The sequence below is a fragment of the Populus euphratica genome, unplaced genomic scaffold, assembly GCF_000495115.2.
Source record: "Populus euphratica unplaced genomic scaffold, PopEup_1.0 scaffold131.1, whole genome shotgun sequence".
Taxonomy (NCBI): Eukaryota; Viridiplantae; Streptophyta; class Magnoliopsida; order Malpighiales; family Salicaceae; genus Populus; species Populus euphratica.
The window spans coordinates 66,373-75,831 of record NW_011500004.1 but is presented as its reverse complement, the minus strand read 5'-3'; the positions used below and the strand labels follow the sequence as shown (position 1 = coordinate 75,831).

Here is a 9,459-nt window from a genome sequence, read left to right as displayed (position 1 = left end):
CCCACATGGTGTACAATCAATTCAATCCCTCGATTTACTTTTAGGAATTCAAAAGAGGAAGGGAGGGGAGCCTTCCATAAATACAACGGATCCTTCCTCTCCCCTCGCCCAACAACATTTTCCTTTTCCATTTGTCAATCCCAAAACACTAAAAATAAATAAATAAATAAATAAATAAATAAATAAATAAATAAATTCCCCTTAAAATACCGTTCTTTGAAATTCAATTCCTCGACGCTACAAGATTAAAAATCAACTCAAAAGAAAACAGCTTTCTCTAAGCTGTACACGCCGAACACCCTTCACGCGTTTGCCCTCTTTCACTTCACCCTCCCCAGAAATACTCTTTATAAACATAAAAAAAAATCACATCCTTTTGTTTCTCCTCTCGCAAAACCTCAAAAAAATGTCGTCTTTAACCTTAAATCTCCTGTTTTTCTTCATCTTTGCTACAATACCCTTCGCCAACTCCCAAACACCAACACCAGAAGCACCAGCTCCAGCATCCAGTACTTGCAATGGCATCTTCTTATCATACCAGTATAATGGGGGATCACAGATCAAACCAACAGACCCCACACTCCAACCCTACAGATTTAAATCAACGCTAACTGTGCAAAACAACGGCCGTGATGAACTTAAATCATGGAAGGTTTTTGTGGGTTTTCAAAATGATGAGCTTTTAGTTTCTGCTTCTAATGCTGTTCTCGCCGATGGTACTACCTTGCCTGCTGCTGTTGGGAATGGTACTGTTTTCGCTGGTTTCCCAATGACCGATTTGAAAACTGCTATTGAGACTGCTGGCGATGACACTCAAACTAGTGTCCAGGTTCAGTTTTTAGGGACTCAGTTTGGAGTTCCTTTGAAGGATGTGCCTTGGCCTTCTAATATTTCTCTTGCTAATGATGGCTTTGTTTGCCCTGCCACTACTAAAGAAGGTCAGCTTAAAGCTTTCATCTCTTGGGAGTTTTATATATGTGGTCTTTTTTCATATAAATTTTGTGATGTGGGTTTTTTAGTTTAAAATGAGATTGGTGTTTTATTTCGTCGGTGGGATTTTTGTTTTGATTCTTTTTTTGGTGGTTGGATCTAATATTAGCTGCTCCTTAAAAAAATGGATCTTGTATTCTTGGAAGATAAGAGAAGATTACATGATTTTTTTTTTGCAAGAATTATGAATCAATTGAATAAAATTCTTGATCTAAAGTGGGAAATTTGTGCTATTTATATGCTGAAATGGTGGGATGCATTGTTACTAGGGTTGTTGAGAAGCTGGTGCTGCCAAAGTCACTCTTTAGCGTATCAATTTGATTTTTGTGGCTGGACACCAACACCACTAGCTTATTTTATGAATGAAAGTTGTCTGGCAACTTCTGGTTGATTGTGGTTTTAGTTCAAATGTAGGCGGTCATTTGTGTCAAGTTGGTTTATGAAATGAAAGCTAACCATCTGACTTACAATTTGGGAAATTTGTTTCATCATGTTGAGTCAATATTGTTTGGACAAAATGAAGTCAGGCAATGTGGAGATTGTTATGAGATTTGGAATTTGTTATTTGTGAGATTATTTTCCTTTTCATTCCTGTGATAGCTACTTGCCTATCGATATATGACTGTCAGAATTAAAAGATCACATGATATCGCTTCTCATCTGAATTGGGAAATTCATGTTCTGTTACATCTATTGATGGACATCTATTTTGGGTTTTTGCAGGAAGCATCATGTTTGTTTGCTGCACTAGAGACCAAAAATTTAAAACAAACATCACTTTAGATGAAGAGTTCTTGCCCCGCCAGAATGGAGATCTTACAATCATGTATGATGTGATCAGAACATACGACTCGAGTTATTGGGCACAGGTTTCTATTGCAAACCATAATCCTCTTGGTCGACTTGATAACTGGAAATTGAGCTGGGACTGGATGAAGGATGAATTTATCTATTCCATGAAAGGGGCTTATCCTTACATTCTTGATTCTACTGACTGCATATATGGTCCTCAAGGTAAATACTACGGGGCCCTAGACTTTTCCAATGTATTAAACTGCGAGAGAAGGCCAACGATAGTTGATTTGCCTCCAACAAAGGCTAATGACACAACCCTTGGATTGATCCCTTTCTGTTGCCGAAATGGTACTATCTTGCCACCATCCATGGATCCAAGCAAGTCGACTTCAGCTTTCCAGCTCCAGGTTTATAAAATGCCTCCAGATCTCAATCGCTCTCAGATCTCACCACCACAGAACTGGAAGATCAATGGCACACTTAACCCTGATTATCAATGTGGACCTCCTGTTAGGGTGAGCCCTAGCCAATTCCCTGATCCATCTGGCTTACCAGCGAATAAAACTGCAGTTGCCAGCTGGCAGGTGGTGTGTAATATCACCCATCCCAAGGGAGCAAGCCCTAGATGCTGTGTTTCATTTTCTGCTTACTACAATGATTCTGTTATCCCTTGCAACACTTGTGCTTGTGGGTGCCCTAGTAACACTGCCCGTACTTGTAGTGCTACTGCTCCAGCTGTTCTTCTTCCACCACAGGCACTTCTCGTTCCTTATGAGAATCGGACTGCCATGTCTGTAGCTTGGTCTGCTCTCAAACATCGGGCTGTGCCAAACCCATTTCCTTGTGCAGATAATTGTGGAGTTAGTATCAACTGGCACTTGTTTACTGATTATAACCGTGGATGGAGTGCAAGAATCACACTCTTCAATTGGCAAGAAACTTCATTCCCTGATTGGTTTGCTGCAGTGCAATTGGACAAAGCTGCTGCTGGTTTTGAAGCTATGTACTCATTCAATGGAAGCATGCTGGAGATGGATGGTGTCAACAACACCATATTAATGGAGGGGCTTCCAGGGTTGAACTATCTTGTGGCAGAGACTGATGGAGCCAACCCACAAAAGGATCCTAGGGTTCCTGGAAAACAACAGACAGTGATCTCATTCACTAAGAAAAATATACCAGGAGTGAATATTGCTGCTGGGGATGGGTTTCCTACAAAAGTGTTCTTCAATGGGGAAGAGTGCTCACTCCCTTCAATATACCCAACAAGCAACAGCAATGGAAAGGGATCGACCATGATATTATCAATTCTCCTGGCAGCTGTGGTGGTGTTGTTGATACGGCAATAGTTGTCGGATGTGAGATTGCTTGATTTTGTAGCGGCTTCTGATTCTTTTCATTCTTTCATTGCTTTGATGGATGCATGCTTGACCAGGAGCTTTGACATTTACCAGAATCACTAGAAGATATGCATGCAGAGCTTGGTACATAAAGGGCAGGTGTTGATTTGATTGTATCTGGTTGGTGTTATATACGACTCCGGGACATCAATTTTATAATGCTAATGCACAATTTGATTATATATCTAGTTCTTATTGAAACATGATTGTTTGTTTGGTTTGATTTTTTCTGCTATATTTCATCTACCATCTCTATTCTAGACTCTAGATACCTTTCTTACATATAAACTACCTATTTGTTCATATGCTTCTTTTCTATTGTTTTTTTTACTCTGGAGGTTCCATCTTATTTGCCAGAGATGAATTGCTGCTTAAAGAAATTTTGTTTAGATCTGTTGGTTTGAATGTTTGTTAGATTTCATGAGAAACACTGTTGCTAACAATCTCTTGCACTGAAATTTTCAAGCTCATATCTGTTAGTGTTGTATATTTATTTTGGCTGGATTGAATTGATACTTACCTCTAGTGGTGGCTCTTCGCTTGCAAATCTTCCAATATTTGACAGCCTACGTAAACCAGGTCAGTATTTCTCAAGTGTGAATTCCGTCTATCGGCAGGACAAGTTTTTCTATCCTCGGTTTATCTACACCACTGATTCTCACATTATTTCTTCAATATAATCCATTGTCTGCGCTCTTGTCTGATCAACTTGATCCCTTTAAGTTCACACAACGATGGTTCTTATTTTGATCAACTTGTTGCAAGCCAACACTATCCTTTAATTGTCAGCATGAAAAAACTGGAGAATGATTCTGGCTACAGCTGCTTTGGACTTCCATTAACTAGGGTCAGCTCAGGGCCGATGTGCCTAGAATGATGAGAGGAGGATTTTTGTACATTGTAAATGGTGGACTTTAATCATGATCTCACAAGTTCTTTATCTTGTTTCTCAACCACTGAGCCACCTTTTCTTGTACCTAGAAACACGAGGCAGCTTTATTGATAGAGAATATCTAGGTGGGCACATGACAGCATCACTTGTGCTCTTAACTGCACAATCTCCCTAAATGCATTCTATTAAATGATGGTGAAAAGGTTCCTGCAACCTAAATGTGGAGCTCTCTACATTTTACGGCATGTGCATGCTAGTCGAAGAATCCTGACTAATCCAGAATGCTGGCTATTACTTGCAACAAACGCTCACGCTCCATGCAACGTCAAATAGCACAGCACAAAAATCGAGGTTCCAGTATGAAATTGCAGATCAAGGGAGAAGAAAACAAGGACCTCCTAAAATTACTAGAAAAAATCCAGGGAAAGACATACTCAGACTTTGTGTCTAGAGCAATCAAATGGAATATGTACATCAAGGTCAATCCCTTAATTAATAAATATAAATAAAAAAACAAGGAGTTGAAAACAAAATCAAACTTGATCTATTATTAAAGTTAGAAAAGTTCCTAGAATTCTGCAGATGTCTAAGAAGTTGATTCCAGCTTTCCACAACCTGAGCCACCGAAAACTTCTCACGAGCACCCTATAATGAGTTGCTTCTTGCTGGCTTTTCCGAAGAAATGCAGACAAAATTTAGCAGGTAAGCCTTTGCATGCCATCCAATTGTATCTTATTAGCTTCCCAATTATCTTCCATTGGAATTTATCCACCTCGACTTCCATTTGCCTGAATTTTTTTTAATGTTCCAAACTGAAACAGCAAGAACATGATAATCACAAGAGAAACGTGTCTATGAGAAATCAAACAATCCGTTCTGTTTTTTTTTTTTTTTTAATTTTTTAACAAAACACTGACTTGAATTGCCACCCTCCAGTTGCACAGAGAGAGATCAAATTCATCTGTAGCAGCAGATATGTACATTAGAAACTGCAATAGCTAAGAGAACTGAGCACGGGGTATGTCCTACACAGGAATATTATCCAGGGAATACCCATCGAAGTCGAATTCAATTTCAGCTGGTCCAATGCCTGCCTGCTGCTGCTGCTGCTGCAAAGGAAGAAAAATTGGCACAAATTATTAGAAAGCTGCAACTTTCCAAAACCCAACATATAAAATTAATGTGGAAACAGAAACCAACTTGTTTGAGAAGCGCACTCATGAGATCTTCCTGATCAAACTGTTCATTAAAGAGGGTGGTTTGAAGGTTTGCATCAGGGACTCTTTCAGTCTTAACTCTCACTAAATTCTCGGCAAAAAAGGTGTTGAGAGGTTGTCCAAGACTTTGTGCATTCATACGGTCCGTTGCATCTCCTGCTGAAAATATTGGCTTCCCGACAGCAGATATATTCCTGCCCTGTCCATTACTTTGGCTAGAAGAGAAGCCCTGATGAGCTAAAACTGATGATGCCACATCGACCCTGCTTTGCAGAGAGTTGGATTGCTGAGAACCATTGAAGGCAATGCCTACATTCTGTAACTCCCAATCATGGGATCTGTGGTTTTGCACGTCACTAAAAATATCATAACTTGGCATGATGAATCCTCCAGGTCCTTTCATTTCTGAGTTAATATCTTCAGGAAATGTCCCCTTGGATGTGAGACTAGGCACCCCAGGAGCACTTCCAAGAGCAAAACTACTGGCTGTCAATTCAGCTGTGGTGTTCAAGGGGAAATTCAACGTTGGAGATGATTGTGAAACTGGACTGAATCCTGTTCCTCTGCCATTTTCAGCTAATCCAGTTCTCGCCAAGACCCCACTGGCAATTGCATTAGTTACAATAGGCTGCCCTATGGACGATGGGAGTCTGGGAACTTGGCTGCTGCTAGTTTCATTTAGTACCTGGCCCCTAGACTGCTGTTGAGACATCTGCATCAGCAAAGAACCACTCTGGTCTCCATGGGCATTGAGTTGCATATTCATGCTCCCAAGGGACTGTGCTGAATGGTGCAAGTCGGCTAGCTGCTTTGGCTCCATTGTGGTTGGGATTCCATGAAGTAAGTTTATTTGCTTACCATTGTTCAAATGTTGCTGTTGCCCCTCCCCAAATCTTAATTTTGGGTTTTCAAAGCTGAAAAGGTTCCTCTGATCAACAATTGACATGGGCATTCTAGGCTTTGCTGTTGATCGACCAAGTCCTGCTGCTTGCAGTGTGGCGAGGCTTTGTGCAGGGATTTGACCAGCAGCAGCAAGAGTTTGAAGGTCAAGCCCATTAAGCGAGGACAATGGACCATATGATGCTTCTTGCGGGCTGATAAAAGAGTTGCCCATACCGCTCTGGTGCTGTGAAACCCCACTTAACCTTCTAAGATACAAGCGATATTTCTGCACCATATAGTTGGATAGTGAGCAAATTTGAATACATCATATTCTACACTAAACATTCCATGCTAAGCAAACATGTTCCATACCTGGAGGTGGCTGGCAACATTTTCTCTGGTGAGCCCAGGAACATTCATCAACTCTAGAATTTTCTTGGGAACAGCCTCTGCATCCACAGAAGAAAAATAAACATATAAGAGGGCAGAAATATTGGGAGTAAATGTCCATAGTCCAATAGAGACAAGTATGAAGGTGTAAGGTTTAAGCTAAAGTCAAATTACATTTGCATGACAGGATTGAATGGTAAAAAAATGTCAAGGCTCAGCATAGAGATCTGTAAGTGATGCAGATGTAACATAAATCTAGTCAAAACTATGAGCTGATGGTGAGCTCAAAACTATGAGCTGATGGTGAGCAAAAAGGCAACCAAGAAGCATGTCTATCGCTTACACTTCCCCCATGATTGTTCTCCTAATATGGCATGCTTCTCTAAACAAAAGGTGCTGCATTTAGGTGCTTGTAAATTAGGAAGTACAACGGTATTAGCTTTTGAAAGAAATGGTTAGGATACTTACTGTCAATTCCTAGTTGATTAACTGCTGCAACAAACTGTTGGTGAAGCTCAACTGACCAAACCACACGTGGTTTCTTTAACGTGGATGTATCATCCCGCTCATCTGCTTCTTCTTCCTCATCTTTTCTCCTTTTCGAATTTTTCCAACTTCCTTCGTTTGCTGAGGATGAGTAATCTGCATCTTCCGATTGTTTCTGCTGCCTATCTCCTCCCTCTTCTACACTCCCCGATTGCTCCAAATCCTTCCACTCGTTCTTTCTCTTCCGAACCACGTGCTGCCATATGTTCTTAAGTGCCTCAATGCGAATCGGTTTAATCAGATAATCACAAGCACCATGAGTTACACCTTTCATGACCACATTTTTCCCATCATCAGCTGACATCACTGCACAGTTCATAAATTATGCAGCAGACATCTCATTAATGTTAGCTCTTTAACAAGAAAGATAATTAAATCCATCTGAAGCAACTGCGAAAGGAAACTTACTGATAACAGGCAGATCCATCTCTAGCCCAATACGCTCGAGAAGTTTGAATCCATCCATATCTGGCATGTGGACATCACTTATAACAATATCGTACCCGTTTTTGTTCTCTCGAAGTAGAGACAACGCAATCTCTGCTCGGTTACACTTTGTGACTGAAAATTCCCACACAGACCAAATCAATCAATCAATCAATCAATTTACACAAACGAAAATGTCTTTTAACATACACCCACAGACCTCAACGGGAGTTTACCAGTCAGTGACCAAGAGGAAAGCATCAGACATCACAAATTCAAACACATCTCCAAGACAAGAAGAGTAATAACATCCAAATTCCTATAAATCTTAAAACCGAATTTAGAACTCCAATTCATTACATAATCATAGCACAGATGTGACACCACCCCTCGAATCTCAACACTGCCACATAAGTTCACAAGCAAAATCACTAAAGAAACAGAAGAAATGACCACTTATATGTCACACAGAAATCATAACACACCCAAAATGAAACCCAATTCATGTGCTGAGCATCAAAAACAACAAATTCAAGGAAACTATACTTGATCTTTCGAAGTATAATTCACACAAATCTCCATAAATACCTTCATAACGGCAGGTCCTAAGCATCTTCTCCAAGATCACAAGACATGTTGGATCATCATCAACAACCAACACACGTAACCCCGCCGGAAACTGATCTGAAACGCCACCAGAACTAGCCGTTGACATTGATCCTTTACAGTAACCGAGATTCAACATGGCTGCAAACAAAAACTTTGATCTCCAAAACCAGCAACTAAACAAAAGAGAGACACTACTAAATTCACATGTTTGAAAGACTTCAACTTTCCATAAAAGAGTCAAAAACTAAAAGAACCCAGTCGAGATACACGAGAATTTGAGGGAAAGAAGGGAAGTTTTGGATTATTAGAAGAGAGACATAAAAAGGGAAAAAATATTGATAATTATAAAAGAGATATGTATCTCCAGCTTCTTCAATTGAAGCTCTAAAAATCTCTGCTTTCTTTCAGTATTAATAATTTATTATTTTAAGTATGGATTATTTTATTCAAAAGTGGGTCAGTCCTCGAAGAGTGGATCCAGCTCACTCTTGAAGTTAACTAACTCCACCGCGTATCTAAATCTACTCTTAACAGAAAACCCCTAACGTTAAAAGTTTTTTACTGTTGTTCTGTAGCATGTCTGTGTTGCAGTCTTTGCTTTTTTCACTTCTTCGTAGGTTTTTGTTTCTACTGTGGACAAAACTTCTCTTCTTTCTTTGATGGGTCAAATTTTGTTGCACGAATTTGAAAATCTGTTGCAAATGTTGGTGGATTCGGGTTTAGTTGAAACAAAATGGACTTATCCATGGTTTATCATCTTTTAAATTTCAAATTTCAAGTCAAGATTACAAGATATTTTAATGGAGAACCACATGTTTTGGTGGTTATTTAGTTTATATTTTTATCCCTTCAGACAAATATATTTCTTTTGTATTTTATTCTAGTACACTATCTAAAACTTGGGGATGTCTTCTTTATACTTGAATACAAGAGTGTTTAATTTGGGGATGTCTTCTACATAAAGGTACTATCAGTTACATTTTGTTGCCTGATCATGCCATTTGAATTACCTGTGGAAACATGTAACCAATTCAAGGATGCTTGTTTATTAAATTGTAAATTACACGACCCTTTACTTGAGTCTCTAATTTCATTTCCAAGCATGATTTGATTTACTTGATGACCTTGCTAGCTCCACTATAAATTACGTCTTTCTATGCATGCAAGAAGAGAAAAGGGGAGAATATTGAGCCTATTTTTTTATGAAGACTCTCATGCACAAGCTGGTGATATTTTTATGTTTCAAAGCAATGTATGGCACGGCAGCAGCCACTTGCGTCGTGGGTTGGTTTAGGCTTCCACTTTCAAGTTC

General features: G+C 39.5%; 2 protein-coding genes across 11 annotated transcripts; one reads left to right on the top strand and one right to left on the bottom strand.

Annotated features, from left to right (window-relative positions):
• The first annotated feature begins 209 nt into the window (after nucleotides 1-209).
• Nucleotides 210-4,591, top strand: LOC105141019 (COBRA-like protein 7). The gene is made up of 2 exons (XM_011048083.1): nucleotides 210-938; nucleotides 1,714-4,591. Exons 1-2 carry the CDS (start codon nucleotides 407-409, stop codon nucleotides 3,132-3,134), a joined length of 1,953 nt encoding a protein of 650 aa, XP_011046385.1. The 5' UTR covers nucleotides 210-406; the 3' UTR covers nucleotides 3,135-4,591.
• LOC105141020 (two-component response regulator ARR2-like) lies at nucleotides 4,497-8,588 on the bottom strand. Of its 10 annotated transcripts, none has more exons than XM_011048089.1 (7): nucleotides 8,127-8,588; nucleotides 7,521-7,673; nucleotides 7,035-7,418; nucleotides 6,549-6,625; nucleotides 5,278-6,462; nucleotides 5,131-5,189; nucleotides 4,501-5,038 (listed from the first exon to the last, which is right to left on the bottom strand). In XM_011048089.1, the coding sequence occupies exons 1-7, from the start codon at nucleotides 8,281-8,283 to the stop codon at nucleotides 5,035-5,037; spliced, it is 2,019 nt and encodes a 672-aa protein (XP_011046391.1). In that variant the 5' UTR covers nucleotides 8,284-8,588; the 3' UTR covers nucleotides 4,501-5,034. The 10 variants fall into 10 exon arrangements, with proteins under 10 accessions (XP_011046386.1, XP_011046387.1, XP_011046388.1 ...); XM_011048090.1 differs by having other exon boundaries at nucleotides 5,131-5,186; XM_011048092.1 differs by having other exon boundaries at nucleotides 5,131-5,183.
• Nucleotides 8,589-9,459: the final 871 nt, after the last annotated feature.